The sequence below is a fragment of the Myotis lucifugus genome, unplaced genomic scaffold (assembly GCF_000147115.1).
Source record: "Myotis lucifugus unplaced genomic scaffold, Myoluc2.0 scaffold_23, whole genome shotgun sequence".
Classification (NCBI taxonomy): domain Eukaryota; kingdom Metazoa; phylum Chordata; class Mammalia; order Chiroptera; family Vespertilionidae; genus Myotis; species Myotis lucifugus.
Window position 1 is genome coordinate 7329920 of NW_005871071.1, and position 19778 is coordinate 7349697.

The 19778-nt window shown below is 38.1% G+C and overlaps 1 protein-coding gene across 1 annotated transcript in view; it reads left to right on the forward strand.

The window, feature by feature from the left end:
• ATP8B4 (ATPase phospholipid transporting 8B4 (putative)) overlaps positions 1-19778 on the forward strand; it is a 190693-nt gene that overhangs the window by 110704 nt on the left and 60211 nt on the right. Inside the window, exons 12-15 of the mRNA XM_023751673.1 lie at positions 1927-2135; positions 5444-5487; positions 15927-16092; positions 18691-18879. Coding sequence (XP_023607441.1) covers positions 1927-2135; positions 5444-5487; positions 15927-16092; positions 18691-18879 — 608 coding nt within the window. The remainder of the gene's footprint in view (positions 1-1926; positions 2136-5443; positions 5488-15926; positions 16093-18690; positions 18880-19778) is intronic.

The window sequence follows — 19778 nt, forward strand, 5'->3', positions numbered from 1 at the left end:
GAAAAAAAATAAGACTAAACTAAATTTAAAAAAATATATATTTTATCAATTCCAGAGAGGAAGGGAGAGGGAGAGAGAGATACAAACATCAATGATGAGAGAGAATCATTGATTGGCTGCCTTCTGCACGCCTCCTCTAGGAGATCGAGCCCACAACCCAGGCATGTGCCCTGACCAGGAATCAAACTGACCTCCTGGTTTATGGATTGATGCTCAACGGCTGAGCCATACTGGCCAGGCTAAAATTTTTTAACAATAAAGATATTTTTCAAAATTGAATTCCTGGAAATATTCTTCTTGAAGTTGTTTTAGGCATTATAAAATATCAGTTATTTAAAACAATTCAGGAGCCAACACAGAGTTAATAAAAACCTAAGTAAGTTTTATGAGAAAGCTGATACATTGATTCTAAAGTTTATTTAGATGAATATGATGATCCCATCATCATAGAATAAATGAGTGATTATAGCTAAGAATCTTTGAACCAGAAGAGAATAAATGTTCTCTCATCTCTTCCCAGGTATTTCCAAATTTTAGAAAGCTACAATAATGAAAACATGAGATGCATTAAAGTGACACACTAAGGAATACAACTGAATTTCATAAAATAGATTTTAGTGAGGAAAGTAATTTATATGTGACATGGAAGCAGCCCAGCATAATAGGAGGAAGGGCTCAGTGTTAAATGGTGATGAGAACCTTTCTGTTGGTAAAAATTGAAATTAGCTCTTAATATGTACATCATACTTCAAAAAATTCTGATTGTGACAAATAATTAAATGTGGGAAAATTAATAAAGAAATAGAAGAATAATGTGGTTACCTGTATGCATAATCTTGGCACTGGAGGGCCTATCTAAGTAAAACTCCCCAAACTGAAATTATAAACAGAAACTCTAAAACATGGGTAAATTGGATCAATTAAAAAGAGAAAACTTCTGTATGTTAAAAACAGTGAAAATAGAATTAAAAGACAAATGATAAATTGTGTAGCATATTTGCATAATGTATATATATTAAAATATATGTTTCTTAACAAATAACTAAATACACTAACATCTCAATAGGAAAATAAAATAGGCAGATAACACAATTAGATAATTCCGAGAAGAAAACAACTGGCCAATAAAATCTGGAATAAATGTTTAACACACTGAAAAGAAATGCAGTAAAGAGCAATTAGATGCATTTGACTTGGCACTTAGTAAAAGATAATTTTCAATAATCTAATGGTAGAAACTTACATTATTATAACTTTTTTGGAAATTGATTTGGCCTTATGTATGATAAAGATTGAGAAAGTTCATACCTTGGGCTACAGAAATTTCACTTCCAGAGTTGGAAAGTCATAAATCATCACTAGATTGTAAGACAATGCTCTTGTCCTGGTGAATAGGCAGAGTAATATGACAACACTCCCCTGTTTCCACTCAGTATCTAGTATGGCTTCCTCCATGCTTTGCAGGGATTCTTTCCACATCTTTTGGCAAAGTGAAGCCACATCAAAAAAAGTATTGAAGAGAAAGTCCTCAATAACATACTACATTAGGTCAGACATCTGACAAACATCTTTAATAGTCATTTCTCCTAAGATATAGGAGAAATGCCAATTAATATGTAACACAAGAAATCTCCACTGGGCCTGTTTAATGTAAATAGAGAACCATGAACTGTTCCCTAAGGCTTTATGCAAAGCCAGCTTATTGTCTCCTTGTGCTGTAAGGAAACAACTCGGGAAGGTTTAAGAAACAGGCTCTGCTGAGATGCTTCTGCTTCTGAAGGTCACAAGGGACTAAGGATAGATAGAGCATCCACAATTTCTTCTAAACTCCAAGGACTTTGGCAGACTTCTTACTTTGGCAAAGCTTTGTATGTTCTGAAATTGATGGAGCAACTCTTTTCCCCCCCCTATGTTAATGGATGAAAGTGTGGAAGTAATTCGTCTGGGACACAGTTACTTTATAAACTGGGACCAGAAGATGTATTACTCTGGAAAAGCAACACCTGCTGCAGCTCGAACGACCACGCTCAATGAGGAACTGGGCCAAATTGAATATGTTTTCTCTGACAAAACGGGCACCCTCACTCAGAACATCATGACTTTTAAAAAATGTTCCATTAACGGGAGGATCTATGGTAAGAGAACAGTTCCTTTTTAAAAATGATATTATTAATGGTCCTGTAAAAAATAAGCAAGCCTATATATTTTTTCTTATTAAGAAATCCTAAACCATCACTGCTTTCTTGTTAATATGGGTGCCATCGGCATCTAACAGTGCTTAGCACATAATAAACACTCACTAAATATTAGTTGGATCAATAAATATTCATCCAATAACTTAAATGTTTTTAAATTGAATAATTTAAATGCTTTTAAAATTGATTTTAGAGAGAAAGGAAAGGAAAGGGGAGAGAGAGAGAGAGAGAGAGAGAGAGAGAGAGAGAGACATCAATGAGAAAGAAACACTGATTAGCTGCCTCCTACACATACCCTACTGGGGGTTGAGCCTGTCACCCGGGCATGTGCACTGACAGGGAATCGAACCAACGACCTCCTGGTACATGGGTTGTTGCTCAACCAACTTAGCCACACCAGCCAAGCAATGTTGAATAATTTAGATGAAACTGAATTTTTACCATTCATGGGTAGAGAAGGGGCTTAGATGTGATACTCTCCAAAGTTCCATTCAGTGTTCCAACTCCGTAATTCTGCTTTGTGGTACTTAATAGGTCCATATCCCAGAGGGGACAAGTTCTTCGTAGTATTTTATGCATCCTTCCCATCAGCTCTGGAATTGATTTTACTGCCTGTATTTGTGAGAATTCACTCTTCATTCCTGAGAATTCACACTGTAGAGATACTTTGAGGGGCCAGACAAGCTAGTTCATCCTTATGCAGTTCCTGTTTGTATGCTTTTGTCAGGATACCTGCTCTGTATTTGAACTTCAAGCATTCTATTTATATGTGACCTTTCTCACCCAGACTTTGGTCAATTAGCAAATAATTCCTTCTGCTGAGAGCATGGACGCTATGCAGAAGGTTTCTGTTGGGTTCCCCTGATCTTATGTCACTGGATTCTGAGAGTCCAGTTTCTCCAAATAGAAATCTCAGGAAGTAAAGGAAATCCAAGAAACACAGGAAGAAATTCCTATTGTTTCCTGATGGGAAACTTCACATACTTCCAAATATTTTAAAGTACGATTTGACCTTGAATGAAACTAAGAACACAAGACATTGATTTTTATATTCTCCTGCCTTTTAACCTCCCTCTTTCAACCCACCCCCGTAACCCAGGGACACCATGGTTTCCTCACCTCTCCTCTGCCCCCTACTTCTCTGGCAGTGGACTAAATGTTTTCAACCTGGACGCCCACAGCCTCAGCTATATTGTGTATTTCATATATCCCTATCATAATGACTAGTAAATAAAACAGAAACTTTCCTTAAAAAGTTTTATGGACATTATTTTCAAAGACTTTCCAAATACTGCCTTAACCCAAAGAGTAGTTTAAATGGGAAAATTTTAGAGCGTATTAGAGGTATTTTGAATTTGGGGGAACTTTTGAATTATTTTGCATGGCACCATTGATAATATAATAATAATATCACTTCTAGGAAATGATGTTAAGTAAATTATTAGACATATGGACCCAGATTTGTTTGTAGAGTTGTTTGTCACAGGAATATTTTTAGAGAAGGCCTTTGATTTTCACAAAGTAAATATCCCAAGATCTTTGCAAATCTCCAAACTTACAAATCCCATGATAGCTTATAATTTCCCTCATAAAATGCAGGAAAGTAACTGAAATATTTAAGTAACCTCTTTAGGCCCTTAATTTGTATGCCATAATAATTTATGTTTCAGAATAACTTTTCCCTGCTATCATACATGTTGGTCTTGTTTATATCATAGATCCAGGCCTTTCAAATTTTTGACATTATACTCTGATTTATCTATTCTCTGGCTCAGAACTATTATTTTTCTTAGACCTCTTTAATTTTCCTTCACTCCTATCACAACCCTAAAAGTGAGCTTTCTTTGGAGGGACCATTTTACACAAAGACACAGTTTTGTTTTCATCCTTTATTAGAGTTATTGCATATGGGGTAATGACTGGAACATAAGCACGGTGAGTCTGAAATTTAAATCAAGGTGCTTGGTTAGGTTTATTGACTAGCGCAGGGACTCCTCCCACATGCAATTACACAGCAGCCCACATTTAGACCTGTGCCTCAGAAAAACAACAAATAACTGTTAGTCAAGTGTCTTTTTTTTGGTCACAGCATTATGTAGTAAAAAGAGAGAGAGGCTTAAGTTCAAAAACCTACTCTGCTGCCTTTGCAGTTTTAGTTTAGTCATGTTACATTGAACTCCGTTCTTCAGTTCACTCATCCATAAAACAGGAATGAAAATCTTCACCTGGCAGGTTTGTTATAAAGATCAGTGATAATGTAAGTTTCTGGCACAGGATGGATGCAAATAACTCATTATTTTTACAAGAATTATAGGCCGGGCAAATAGTATTAAACCTTCAAATGCCAAGCAAAAATTAGAAAAATCTTAAAGACCTCCAGTTAGGATAAAGCTAAAGTAAATGATGCTACATGGGCTATCATACAATCCTTCAAAATTAGATTCACAAAGAATTTTTAATGACAGGAGAAAATCTTATACTTTAAGTGGTTACAAAACAGCAGGAAGCAGAAATTTGTGACTGGTATGATGAATATATGTATACCTGTAAACATATACACAATATACACACACATATAATCAACCTTAAAACAACTCTGCAAATATTGGTTTTCTCTGGGTGGTAGGACTTTTAAACATTTTTATTTTCTACTGTAAATGTCCAGTATTTTACAATATAGCTATAATAATCAGATATTGGCTTTATCCTAAGAAGTTATTTTTAAGTGTCTGGCACATATAGTAGGTGGCTGTGTGCTCTGCCTGAAGAAGGCACTGCCATTGTTTAAAGCTTACATGCTCATCTGGCCTTCATAATGCACAGATGTATCTGGCCTCAACCACGGTAGACAAAGATGTACTCACCGAGCTCTAGCATTGACAAGAATTGGTCTGTATTGGATATAATTTTGGACTCCCCAACTGTGGGGATAAAGTAGAAGATAAAATTTGCCTCTCACAAACATCATAGATAATGTAATGCCAGAATGATGGAAATATCAGAAATACACAATTGCAAGTTTTGCTTAAATGCATACTGCATGTTAGTTCTATCTTGGACAAAATGAGTATCTCTCTGTATAGATAGCCATGTCTAGGGTTACAATTTGAAAACACTCTTAAAAAATCTACCTTTGAACCCAGGATGCCATCCAGTAGTGGTACTTTAATAAGTGTATTCCTGAAGATTAAATGTCTAAATCTAGTATCAATTTCATTTAGTTTTAATTCTCATTTTTTGTTTGGCAGGTGAAGTACATGATGACCTGGGTCAGAAGACAGACATAATTAAGGTGTGGAGGTGATAAAATTTCATTTTTACTTTGAATTTCAGATTGTGCATGCTTTTAAAATGATGAATTCCTAAAGGTCTAATTTCTGCTATGACCAGATGAGATACATAACATTAAAAATATAGTTATATGATTCAAAATTTCTTCTTATGCAGGTCCCCCAACCCCAGATTTACCACTTTCTTATTCTAATATTTATGTATATGCAAGCAAATATACTTCTTCATTTTTTAAAGGTAGCATATATACACTGTTCTTTCAACTTTCTCAGCAATGCATTTTGGAGATTTTTCTTGATCAGTAAAAAAAAGTACTTCTTATTCTTTTTAATGACTAATAGTATTTTGCTGCATTGATGTTCTGTAATTTATGTAAGGACGCACTATTGGATATTCAGGATATTTTCAATATTTTGTTATTAAAGAAAATGCAGCAAAAATAACAGTGTGTACCTATGCTATTTCAATGAATCCTATATTCTAACAAGTTCCGTTTTTACAAATGAATTGCCAGCTCAAAAGGCATGTGCATTTGTAATTTGATAAATATTGCCAGATTACCCTTTTTAGAATTTATACCAATTTATTCTCCCACAAACACACTCACCAATACTATGTTGTATCAACGTTTTTGATCATTGACAAACTATGTGAAACACAGTATATCAAAAAGTTTCAAATTTTAATTTCTCTTATTATGAGTGGGGTTGAACATCTTTTCATACTTTTAATAGCCTATTGTATTTCCTTTACTGTGAACTTCTGGTTCATAATTTTTTACCCACTTTTCTATTGGATTATCATCTACCCATGGTTTCTGAGAATAAATGTCACTTATGTTAATTTTATTTTTCAGAATCTAGAGAGCTACTAGATTCTGTTTGCTAATGCTTTATTTTGATAATAGTAGCCCGGTGCACGAAATTTGTGCACAATGAAAGGGAATTAATTAGAGGAACATAATTTGGACTCACTATCTAATATCAATAATATGTGAGCGTGAGGCAGTCCGCGTTTCTGAAATTCAATGACATGAATTTTAGCTATTACTTTGCCAAATAAATGGAATTTACAGACATCATTTAAAAGAGCATTCAGCTTAATATTAAAAACTCTGGCTACCAAGTCAGGTCTGTTTTCAACTTTTTGCCAGCATTGTAAATTGTTTGCAATATCTGCCCATTTGGGGTTGCATGTCATGGTTATGAATGAATTGGGCTTGCCATACTTCGTCACAATTGCCATAGCATCCTGATATCGCTGCTGCATATTTCTGGGACTACCCTCAGAAGATGATGGAAGTATTATCATTTTACCAATCGGCACATTGTCATTTTCAGATCTAGATTTGAGATAATCCATCAAACCACTATATTTTTCAACTCGCAACTTAGATTGGTTTGCTTTGATGAAATTTATCCGATTGGCCTCCATTTTTTAATATGAATCCACGATAAACTGCTGAGTTAATTTTCCTGCATTTAAAATAGGATTAAACATGTCCTGCACAAAGAGATGAAATCCATAATACTGCATTTGTGTGACTCGTGTCCTTACATTTTGTCTAGTATTATTGTCGATTACACTGTTGTCTCTGAATCTTAATGCACAGACAAGTTTTAGAATACACCATGTGGACAAGTTTTAGAATACACATATTCTGTCGTCACCACCGCCTTCTTTCAACTTTAAAGGCACGTTGGTCTTTAGACATTTTCTGTCGATAACGCTGGTGTTTTTGGCATCAGTGTGACATTTTTCCAGTAGCTGGTGTTCAGATACTTTCTGTCGCAGCCTTTTTCACCATGTGGAAAAAGAATAGGATATGTCATTGCATCTAATGTAGGAAACAGGATATTGATTTGTTTCATTTTAGTGGCATTTGGATTATTGGGATCTGGTTTACAATGAATGAGCAAGTCCCTTTCAAAAGGAGGTTCTCCATCTTCATTTCTGAATATGACAGCAACCTTGGTTACATGGGGAGAATTATATCTACCTGGGTCACTGTTATGATCATTTTTAATTGCCATTGTTACTTCTGTGGGAGCAATACCTTTTGTTGCTGCTTCAGATTGGGCTTCCTTTTATACCTTATGTAGCATCTTGTACGATTTTGTTAATTCACTTATTTCATGCATGAGGTTGTTGATGTTGATCATGAGTCTTTCTGAGCAGTCCTGGTTTTCTGGCATTGCTAATCTTTTACTTGTAGCCAAAATATACAGTTGAGCAAACTTCTGAGAAACACCATCCGAAGGATGTAAAGTTCCAGTACGGTGATAAACTTGTCCGTGTCCGTGTATTCTAAAACAGTATGGCCCATATCCTGATGGCGATGCAATATTTGCACCCATGGAAGCAAAAGCAAAAGAACTATTTATGGAACGAATATTTTCCATGAAATTTTTACTGTCAGAATCTTCGTTTGTCATTAATCTTTTTAAATATGCCGGGTACTCTGGAAAATGTATATCATTTGGACAGACTTTCCCTACAACATCGAGTAAATTTCCCATCGGATGGTTTTTCATCAGAGAAATTTAGTGATAGGCAAAATTCACATCGAGCAGTCATTCCACCACAACTATGCTCGAGGATTGCATCCTCATGTACTTCATTTTTGCTGAGAAGGCAGTTCCTACCAGTATTGGTAGTACTTGTTGATGACTGCTCTCTAGACATATTCTGTCATCGCCACCGCCTTCTTTCAACTTCAAAGGCACGTTGGTCTTTAGACATTTTCTGTCAATAACGCCGGTGTTTTTCGGCATCAGAACGACGTTTTTCCAGTAGCTGGTGTTCAGATACATTCTGTTGCAGGTGCCGTCTTCTTTCAAGATCAGACACACGCTGCTCTACAGACATTTTCTGTCAATAACGCCGGCATCTTTCGGTGCAAAGCTATGTTGTATCAACAATTGTTCTTTAGACATAGTCCCACCTCTCTACTGTCGTAGTCTGAGATGCAGGTGAATGAGAGTCCTGGCTGTCAGGCTGCTTAGAACTGTCTGACCAAAGGCTGATTCTGGCTGATTCTGTGGGGTTGGGACTTCCTCCTCCCTGCTGTCAGTTTCCACAGCTGTGATGAGGAAGCTGGGGTGACAGAGGGAGCCACGCCCTCCAAGCCGCCCTCTCTCTCGCTCTGCTCTATGTCCAGCGGTCTCCTGCTCTTCCAAGTCCTCCAAACCTCCCGCTCTCCGCCCGCTCCTCTCCCACTCTGTTCTCTGCCGGCAAGGTCCTGGGAGCCCGCAGGCATAGCTTGGCGAAGGAGGCCTCACCTCCTGGGCCAGCAATGGGCCGAGGAGCCCTCGGCCTTGCCTGCCGTCGCCTCCTGGGGCGCTTGACACCTGTGTATGCAAATTAGCCTCCATCTTTGGCAGGTTAATTTGCATAGCCACTCTGATGGGCTGGTGGGTGTGGCTGGTGGGCGTGGCTTGAGCATAGCGGAGGGATGGTTAATTTGCATGTTTCTCTTTTATTATATAGGATATGCATTGGCATTTGTAAGACATGTTAGTCTTCACTGTTCATTTTGGGGGTAATGTTTGCTTTGCTACCAATGTTATATTTGCTTTACAAAGCATGTTTTTTTCATTACTTAGTATTCCATAGGATAATTCAAATGGTCCGTGCCTTAAAGTTTTCATAAAATTCTTCTGTAAAATCATGTAGACCTGGTGGTGTTCGGGTGGTAGCCCTTTGATAATGATATTTTCTTTCTCATAGTATTTATCTGTTTAGAATTTCTAACTCTTCTGAAATGGTTTGGAAAATTATATTTTCCTACAATATTCCTTAATTCAATAGGATGTCCAAATTTATTTGCAAAGACTTGAACAAAGAGATCTCTTATGATTCTATTAATTTCCTCTTTATCTGTGGCTATTTGTTTTTCTCATTTCTTATTTTTTCCCTTCTTAATTATGTTAGAAAGTTGCCCCTTTCTTCCACATAAAGTACAGCTTTTGAATTTATTATTTATATATATATGTATTTTCTTGTCTTTTAATCAATAAGTTCTGCTTTTATTTTTATTAATGCCTTCTTTCTTCACTCCTTAGCTTTCTTTTGTTGTTTTTCCCCCAACTTTTTACTCAGATGTTTAACATTTTGCTTTTATTCTTCCTTTTTTAAAATACAAATATTTATGGTTATTAATTTCCCCCTGAACACTGCTTTAGTTTTATCACATGGATTTGGGTATGTAGTTTATGAAAGTATCTTTATTTTTACCATGTCTATTTGAATATCTATATTGAACCATTTTAAGAAAGAGTTTTAAAATGTCCAAGTGGTAGGAGCTTTTCCCCTCTGACTTGATTGTACTTTTAATAAAATAATATATTTGCATTATTTCTACTTTTTGGAGTTTTTTGGAGTTTTCTTTGTGGCTTATTATGATCAATGTTCCAGGGTCCTTAAAAAGAAAGCATATGTATATTCTGTTTTCAAAGTATAAATGTCATTTAGTACTATCTTATTAATTACATTATTTAGGTTTTATGTTTCATTATTTATCTTTTATCTATATTATCTCTTTGGATTAAATAGGTTAATTAAAGTGTTCTGATAATCTCTCTCCTGCTCCTATATAACCTGAAATTTTTGTTTTGTTTTGCTATTTTAGAGTGCATAAATATGGATTATAGTGGTTACATTTTTATTATGAATTAAACAATTCAATGTTAAAAGAGCTCTTCTTTGACTCATTTAATTCTTCTTGGCCTGAATTCAACTTTATTTGCTATTAAGATCATGACTTCTGGTTTCTTTTCATTTGCATATGCCCACCTTTTATTTTCAATGCTCCTGAATGACTTTATTTTAGGTATGTCTCTGTGTACAGCATAGGCTTAGATTTTACTTTGCATTCCAAACTTTCAAACTTGTTATTTTATTTATTCTATTTTTATTTGCTTGTTCATTTGACCTATACTATGCCTCATTTCAAAAGGCTTTACAGTGAATTATAGACACATAATAGTAAGACAAATAGCACATATCCATAATATTGCTAAGAAATGGCAGCCACGTAAAATTAAGCAAGCAGAGATGGCAAACTTACATGCACTCCAATCACAAAAATCTCAGTGTACATATAATGGCACACAGTTGCATACACACACTATTGACTCTCTAACTTTTTAAAATAAGTGATGGACCACCTACATTAGGTTATGTGTTCTCTTAGTTCTGTTATAATATTTTAGGTTATCCTTTTTGTCTGTATACATTTCTTGTAATATTTAGGAAAGTATTACATAATTTTTCTACTATCTACTTTCAAGAGTTTGTATAATGCTCTTAATTCTATTTTCTTATGGCAATATGTATCAATATCTTAATATGAATAGTGATGAAATTATTATATTTTCCCCTGATATTTTCTTATTTTTTTATTAATGATACTTATTTATCTTAAATATATATGGCTTTCTGTTAGTTGATTTAAATCTTCAAATGATATCTTCTGACCTTCAAATGTTAAATGAGGAAACCAGAATATTTTCCCAAATTTTTAGTTATCTTTTCAACATAGTTAAGGTATATAATATATACAGGGTGGGGCAAAAGTAGGTCTGCAGTTGTTTGTATGGAAAATAATACAATAATTAATAAATAACAGTAAAAAAATAGCCCTGACCAGAGTAGCTCACTTGTTTGGAGCATCGTCCTGTACACTGAAAGGGCATGGGTTCAATTCCCAGTCAGGGCACATACCCAGGTTGCAGGTTGGATCCTGGATAGGGCATGTGCAGGAAGCAATTGATATTTCACTCTCACATTTATGTGTTCCTCTCTCTCTCTCTCCCTCCCTCCCTTCCTCTCTCTCTAGAAATCAATACAAACAAGAAAAAAAAGAGAGAGAACTCATGGACATGGACAAGTGTGATGATTGCGGGGGTGGAGGGAGATGGGCGAATGTGGTAGAGGGCATAGAGGTGATGGCACATAATAAATAAATAAATAAATAAATAAATAAATAAATAAATAAAAGCATGTCCTCAGGTGAGGATTAAAAAAATAATACAAGAATAAACTGTGTTTTGTGTATTTATAGCAAAAAACCTACTTTTGCCCAACCCTGTATATTTTGTTGTGCCATGCTAATGTCTCTATTTCTTTTAGAGCTAGTCCTTCACTTAGAGAGATTTGGTGCTCACCACAAACTAGTCTCTTTCCCAGGTTTTTTCCAATTATCTCCAGTTTCAAGAAGTATTAAGAAATATCTGTTCAAAACCATCTGTTGACTTTATATTTGAATAACAGTTTGGCTATTATCTTTTTGAATCACAATTTCTTTTGGGGGGTGGGGAGGTGGGAGTATTCAGGGATATCTAAGGTTAGTGTGTATTTTACTCCTTATTAGTGAGCTGATCATATTCCTCCCCAATAAATTTTGTTTAAAATTTATTACATGGACAAAACAATCTGTGATACAAAACAATATGAGATTAAATAAGTCTCTATGATTCTGGGATAAACACAACTAATTGAGTGTCTTATTTACAAGTCTTCCCATATATTTGGATATAATATACTAGAGGCCTGGTGCACGGATTCGTGCACTGGTTGGGTCCCTTGGCTTGGCCTGTGCCCTCTTGCAATCTGGGACCCCTTGGGGGATGTTGGAGAGCCAGTTTTGGCCTGATCCCTGCAGGCCAGGCCGAGGGACCGCACTGGTGCACGAATCCGTGCACTGGGCCTCTAGTATGCATATAAGATCTTTGGTTAATCTCGTTGCACCCTCCCCCCTTCCCCCTTTCCTCTGAGATTCATAAGTCTGTTCCATGTTTCCATGCCTATGCATTGAGTATCTGCCCCCTGGTGGTCATTGCGCATCATAGCTACCGGCCGGTTGGCCAGTTGGCTGATCGGTCGGTTGCTTAGGCTTTTATATATATAGACTAGAGGCCCAGTGCATAAAATTCTTGCACTGCGGAGGGGGGGTGTCCCTCAGCCTGGCCTGCACCCTCTCTCAGTCCGGGAAGTTGGCAGGTGAACATCCCTCTTGCAGTCTGGGACCCCTTGCTCCTTACCGTGCACCAGCTCGCTACTCCTTACCGCTTGGCTCACTGCTCCTTAGCGCTGCTCCTTACTGCTCCGCTCACTGCTCCTTAGTGCTGCTGCAGAGGCGGGAGAGGCTCCTGCCAACACCGCTGTGCTTGCCATCTGTGAGCCTGGCTTCTGGCTGAGTGCCGCTTTCCCTGTGGGAGCCCACTGACCACCAGGGGGCAGCTCCTGTGTTGAGCATCTGCCCCCTGGGGGTCAGTGTGTGTCATAGTGACTGGTCATTCTGGTCATTCTGCTGTAATGGTTGCTTAGGCTTTTATTATATAGATAATTTTATTCTATAGTATCCAAGACAAAGTGTTTATTAAAGTATTTTCCCATCAATTGTTTTTGCAAAGACATTATCACAGGGCCAGCACTTTGAGTTATAAACTTTTAGAAGTACATTTTTTGCTTTCTAGAAGTCAATGAATTAATAGGGATCTTATTTAATATTGAACTGTCTTTCACTATTTTGTTCTGTTCTTTATTGAACCCCATTTCTTTAATTTTTTTTTTTACTCAACAAATTTTTAAGTGTATAGTAAAAAGCGCTCTGATTGGGTCTTTTCTGCTACCTTGTCTTCCAAATTGCTGATTCAGTTTCCTGCTTTATCCAATCTACTTTTATTCCTTCTAGTATATTCTTCATTTCAGATATTGCATTCTTTATTTCTAACTGGTTCTTTTTTGTGGTCACTATATCCTTTTTCTCACTAAGTTCCTTGAGTATACTTATTACCATTTTTTTTTTTAAACTCTGTATCGATTTAAGTGCTTGCCTCTACTTCACTTACCTCTTTTTCTGGAGATTTCACCCTGTTCTTTCATTTGGGGCATATTTCTTTGTCTCCCTATTTTGACTACTTCTTTGTGTTTGTGTCTATGTGTTAGATAGATCTGCTATATCCCCCAGTCTTGGTAGTGTGGCCTTACGTATTAAGTGTCCCGTGGGATTCAATGGTGCAGTTTCCTTGATCACCTGAGCTGGGTGCTTCAAGAATGACTTATGTGGGTTATGTGAGGCCTCCCATTGTAACTGAGTCTGGATTGGTATTGGTCTATTTGTGCATGGGTTTGACCCTCAGGCTGGCTGACCTGAGGATTGACCTTGACCACAGAGTATGAGCTGCTGTGTAGGTACTGACCACACTAAGTGGAATTTGCCTCAGCAGGGTCTGGTGCCTCCCGAGATTTCCCTTGTGAAGGTAATTGGATCCTGCTCTGATGTAGTCTGAAGCTGGCCACTGGGCCAGTTGGTTCTGGGGCCTCTTAATAAAGACTCTGGTGCAGGTCAATATCAGATGCTGCCTGTGACTGGTCCTGGGCAACCTGTTTGGAGATACAATGTGGTCCACAGTTTGTGGCTGCCTCTGCTGGGCCTGGGTGTGCACGAGAAGGTCCAAGCTGTTGCCTGTTGCTGGCCTTCACCAGCACTGAGCCCAGGGGTAGTGTGCAAAAGACCCAAGGCACCCTGATATCTGCCTCTGCCTGCCTTTGTCTGCCAGATGCCTGTTACACTCAGTCACTGAAAGAGTCTGTGGTGGTGCTTGAGTTGTGTTAGGAAGGTTCTCAGTGAGTCATCAGGTAGGGGTGGGTGATACAGGTTCAATCTTGGTGCTAATGGAGGGTCTGAGGCCACTCAGCAAAACCGCAGGATATACCAAGTCTAGCTGCCACCCACCAGGTGCATGCAGACCTTTGTGTTAGGGTGGGGTCTCAGGGAGTTGTCAGGGTGAGGCCAGCAGAGCTTATCAGGCCCAAACAGACCAAAATTTGTTTGTGTGAAGAGAGGGCTCTGTACCAGTTGGACATGCAAGAAAAAATGGCTGCTGTCCTAAGGCCACACAACTCAATCTGTCCCAGTTCTGTGGGAGCCTGAGCTCAGCAGGGTGCGGGGTACAGGGAGTTGGGAGGGTGGGGCTATTGGATGTCTTGTGAGGTTGGGGAGAGGTGGGAAGTGTGGCCCCTGCCCCAGAGCCACACAAGTCAGTCACTGTTACCCCCTGAGTCTGCTCGGAAGTCCACACCCTTACCCAGGCAGCTGACTCCTCAGTCGGGTGTGAGCTCTGCAGTTTGGGACAACAGGGAGTCCTGAGGGTAAGGCTGTTAAATTCTCCCAGGCTGATTCCATAAAGAGAGGAGTGTTCTACCCAAAAAGATGGTGTCTGTGGTGTGGGAGGGGACTCAGCACAGGGATCCTGGTGGCTGTCCCTTCAGCTCTCTCCCCAGAGCCACAAACCCCAGTCTCTCCTCATGTGACTCTAGTCTGCTCTGCCCTCCATCCACTGGTGCCCAGGGTGAGTGGCTGTGAACGAGATTTTGTGCTTTGGCCCTTTAAGTGAGTACTTGTGTCTCTATCAGACTCCTGTTTCTCCCTGACAGGCAGGATCCATGCTGATTTTTCCAGTCAGATGTTATATGGGCCTCTCTTCCTGGCTCTGATGCTCTGGGCTGGGGAGCCTGGTGTGGGGTTGAGACCCTACACTCTTAGGGGAAACCTTTATAGCTGAGGTATCCCTCCAGGATCCCAACCACTGCTCATGTGAGCAGGTCCAGCCCTTTTCACATCTCTGCCCTTCCTACCACTCTCGATGTGGTGTCTTCTGTAAACCCTTGGTTATATGACTTCGCTTTACCTGGTCTTCGGTTTTATTCAGGTTGATTGCTCTATACTTTAGTTGTAATTCCAGCTTGGTCTTGGAAGGAGGTGAATATAGCTTCCACCTACTCTGCCACCATCTTGGATTTTATACCACATATTCTTTATCCATTTGTTTGTTAGCGGGCATTTATGTTATTTCTACTTATTGGCTATTGTGAGTAATGCAGCAATGAACATGTGAGTGCAAATATCTCTTCAAGATGCTGATTTTAATTCTGTCATTATATTATGCAATATCTCCAGTGAGATCTGAGAAAGTATTCTATAGTCAAACACAGTATTTTTGTATCAGAAAGTATTAATTCACACCAAGCAGGCTAAAAAATCTATAACTAGACACGTATCAATCCAGGTCAGATATTGTAATCAAAATGAGTTCAAGTCTGATCAGGTTTTGCTATCGAGTACATTTTGGAAAAAAGCCTCCCAGTTTGCAGGGCTTCTTTGTATTTTGGAGTTGCAATAAGCATTTGAGGATTTTTACAGCCATTGGATAATTTCCCCTCACAGGCTTTTGGAAGGCTCACTATCTGCTGCATGTCTCTGAAATGAGAAGGCAATGTTTAACAGTAATGAAACAGAAAGCCATTTTAGTGGCAGACGTTTGATGCTGAAAAATCATATAAGCACTAAAAATGCTTAGAGGAAATGTTTTTGAATTTTAAAAGATGATTGTTGGAACCAGGTTTTTAGTTCTTTTTGTTGTTGTTCCCCTACAGAAAAAAAAGCCTGTGGATTTCTCAGTCAACCCCCAAGTAGATAAAACATTTCAGTTTTTTGACCCCTCTCTGATGGAATCCATTAAACTGGGTGATCCCAAAGTGCATGAATTCCTGAGGTTACTTGCTCTCTGCCACACTGTAATGTCAGAGGAAAACAGTGCAGGTAAGTGAAAAGTGTGTCTAGGCGGTGAGCCTTGGTTTTTGAATCAGAACTGATATTTTTATTTAAAACGTTTGGAATTGGAAGGATTTTCTAATTAAAAATACAACTTTGCATAGGGGTTTATCTACTACACTAGCTTTTCTTTATATTTATTTATATTCTGAATAGTTTCCAGTTATCTCTCAATTATTGACATACACATTTAATAGATACAGATGACTATCAGGGGCATGGTTACAATGAATTTTTCCAGTAATGGGGGTAGATTTATACTGATAAAATAATACTCTTATATAGTCCCCAGGATGAACAAGTTTTCACACTTAGTAAGATGGTTGTTTAGAAGCTCAGAGATCCTAGAATAGAACAAAATTAGGTGGGCCACTTTAATATTAAAGTGATGAGGTGGGTAGATAATGGTGTTAATGAATCAGCTTCTTGTTCCTATCAAGCCCAAACTATTTTATTTGCAAGTTATTTTTTCTTTCTACTACCAACTATTGACTAAGAAGTACCAACCAAGTAATTCAATTCAAAAGTGAAATACTGTATATATAGACTGTAGACTCTTTATATGTATACTAGTGCCCCGGTGCACAGATTCATGCACATTGAAAGGAAATTAATTTGAAGGTGGCCGGTGGGGTGGGACTGGGTGAGACGGGCTGTACACATCCTGGAGCCAACCTCTCGAGGTCCCTCCCCAGCTGGCTGCACCTGGGGTGGCGCCATGGCTCAAAGGTCGTCTGTGGAGTGAGCGGGGTCCCTCTAGCAGGTGGGGTCCCTCAGCCTGGCCTGCAGGGATCTGGCTGAAACTGGCTCTCCAACATCCCCCGAGGGGTCCTGGATTGCGAGAGGGTGGTTTTCGAATGACGCACCCTGGAATCAGGCTCCCTCCTTTCTAGTTCCAGGTGGGTCACCAGAGACTGCAGCTGCCAATTCACCGCAACTTGGCAGCTGCTGTTTTGAGCGTCTGCCCCCTGGTGGTCATTACGCATCATAGCTACCGGTCGGACAGTCGAATGGTCGCTTAGCTTTATATATATATATATATATATATATATATATATAGATATGTGAGTGATAGATATGTGTATATGTATATATGTGCACACATACACTTGTGTATATTTTTCTTGTTGGGACTACATCCAAGCCATAGTTTTGTCCTTGATGATTGACAGTATTACAGATGTCCTGCATTTTCTACTCCTTTGCTACTCCCCACCCAACCCCTGCCCCATCCCGGGCCTTCACCACACTATTGTCTGTGTCCATGGGCTATGCATATATGCATATAAGTTCTTTGGTTAAGTTATTCTTGTCTCCTTGTCTCCTATCCCCTCAGAGATCTATCAGTCTGTTTCATGCAAACATGCCTCTGGACCTATATTCTCTATGTCTTCTAACACGTCTCTCATTTTTCCATTCTTTATCTCTCTGGGATATACTTTGGAATTTTATTTTATTTTTTTCAGCACACTAATTCTTTCTCTGGTTGTATCTAATCTGTAGTTTTTTATTTTTAATTTCTACAAGACCTTTAATACTTTTTCACATATGCTTAACTTCATGCCTCTCTTTTATGTCTTGAAATCTATTAAATATTTGTAATGTGCTATTTCTAATAATTCCAATATAGGGGTAACCAATGGTAACATTTGGTGTGAATCATTTCACCTTTTCTAGTTACAGATAGTAGATGGTTTGTTTGTTTTTAATGAAAAGGAATCATAGTATATACATTAATACACAGCTTGTTTTCTTAACAATTTACCTTGGCCATCACTATAAATCAGTAAATATGAATCTAGCTCTGTCTACTTTTTCTAATTGATTTTTACATACAAAGATAACATAGTAATTTTATGTAGAAAGGCTTACTTCATACATACTGTTTTTTAAAGTGTAGTTTTATGTTATTTTCTTCATTATTTCTCTCTCTTACCCTCACCCCAATGCATACACATTACCAGGTGCCAAGGATTAACATCTGGTTTGATTCCTTAAATTTTAGGGAATTTCTTATATACTTTCTCATACTTAGTGGCAGACTGAAGTGGAATTTGGAATATCAGCTACATTATTGACTGTGTGATTTTGCAAAAATCATAACCTCTTCAATCATAAGTTTCACCAGTATAAAAGAGAAATAATAATTTTAATAACCCTTATATCCAAGGCTTGCCATGAGGATTTTGTGAGTTAATAGATATTAACTGCTTTAGCTTATGAAACTTTCATGATACATCTCCTGTTACTGAAAATATAAAGGTGTGGTCTCTGACCTAAGAAACTTCCATCATAGTGGAGAGGCACACTCAGCATCAAGTATCTTTTAAAATAAGATGACAAGAGTTACGTTGGTAGAATGCATAGCTTACAGGATAGGCACCTGCTCCAGCCGGTTGGTGAGTAGAAAATGTTTGATTTCTAGAGCTGTCACTTGAGCTGAGTATTGAAGAATGAGTTGGAGTTGGTATTGGCATTCTATGACTGTTAAGCTATTCTTTTTAGTATTCATACATATGTTTATTTTCCTTTTTCAAAATACCCTTTCTTGGTTGTTGTTTAATCCACTTGTTTTTTTCCTTTTAGGACAGCTGATTTATCAAGTTCAATCACCTGATGAAGGGGCTCTAGTGACTGCTGCAAGAAATTTGGGGTTCATTTTTAAGTCTCGGACCCCAGAGACAATAACAATAGAAGAATTGGGAACACTAGTTACTTACCAATTGCTTGCCTTTTTGGATTTCAACAATATCAGGAAAAGGATGTCTGTCATAGGTGCGGCTGGTAGCTGAGATTATTTGTGATCTTTGATATGGTTATATCGATGCTTCTCATGGATAATTTTGCTCTTGATTATGTGCTGAGAGTTGTGATATTTTTGTAGCTTTGTGAACGTCTATCATCCTCAACTTAGCCTGAACACTGTGTAATAAGCATAACTAACATTTAACAAATACTTATTATGTGTCTAGCACTGTTCTAAATACTCTACATGAGTGAACTGATTGAATTGTTATAAAAACAAGGTAAGTACCATACTTTTATGACCATTTTAATTGGGTAACTTGACCAAGGTAACATAGCTTGAAGTGGAATAGCTGGGATTCAAATCTAGGAGTTCTGACTGCCAAGCCCATTCATGTCATCACTACACAGCACTGCTCAGGTTGAGTTCCTGAATTCCTTGGCACGTGCTAGTTATTGTTGATAGTGTTGTTTTATGAACACCATCATCAGCCTCCTCATTATCATTCAATGACTCTCTTTACCTGGATTACTGGAGCTGATCACCTAAAACTGTATTTAGTACCACAACAAAGAATGCTTTTCAAACTGTGCTAACCCTCAGTGCTGCCTCAGTGTCCCTCTCATTTGTACTTTGCTCCTCTTTCCAGTCCTTCCCACAGGTGTTCTAAGCCTTTGCCCTTCCCTCAAGTCCTCAAGTTTGTCATGATCTCCTTCACTCTTGGAAGCAAAATTCATCTCCTATTTCTCTCTCTCTCTAAAAAAAAAAAAAAAAATAAAAAATAAAAAGGAGGCCTTCTGAGATGCACATCATCAACTTATACTTTTCCCTAATCCTCCTCCTTCATTCCCAAGGTTGTAACTTTACTTCATTTTTAAACCCCCTGCCTCAGAGAAAATTGCTTTTTGTTCCTTTTCAAAGCTGAAGG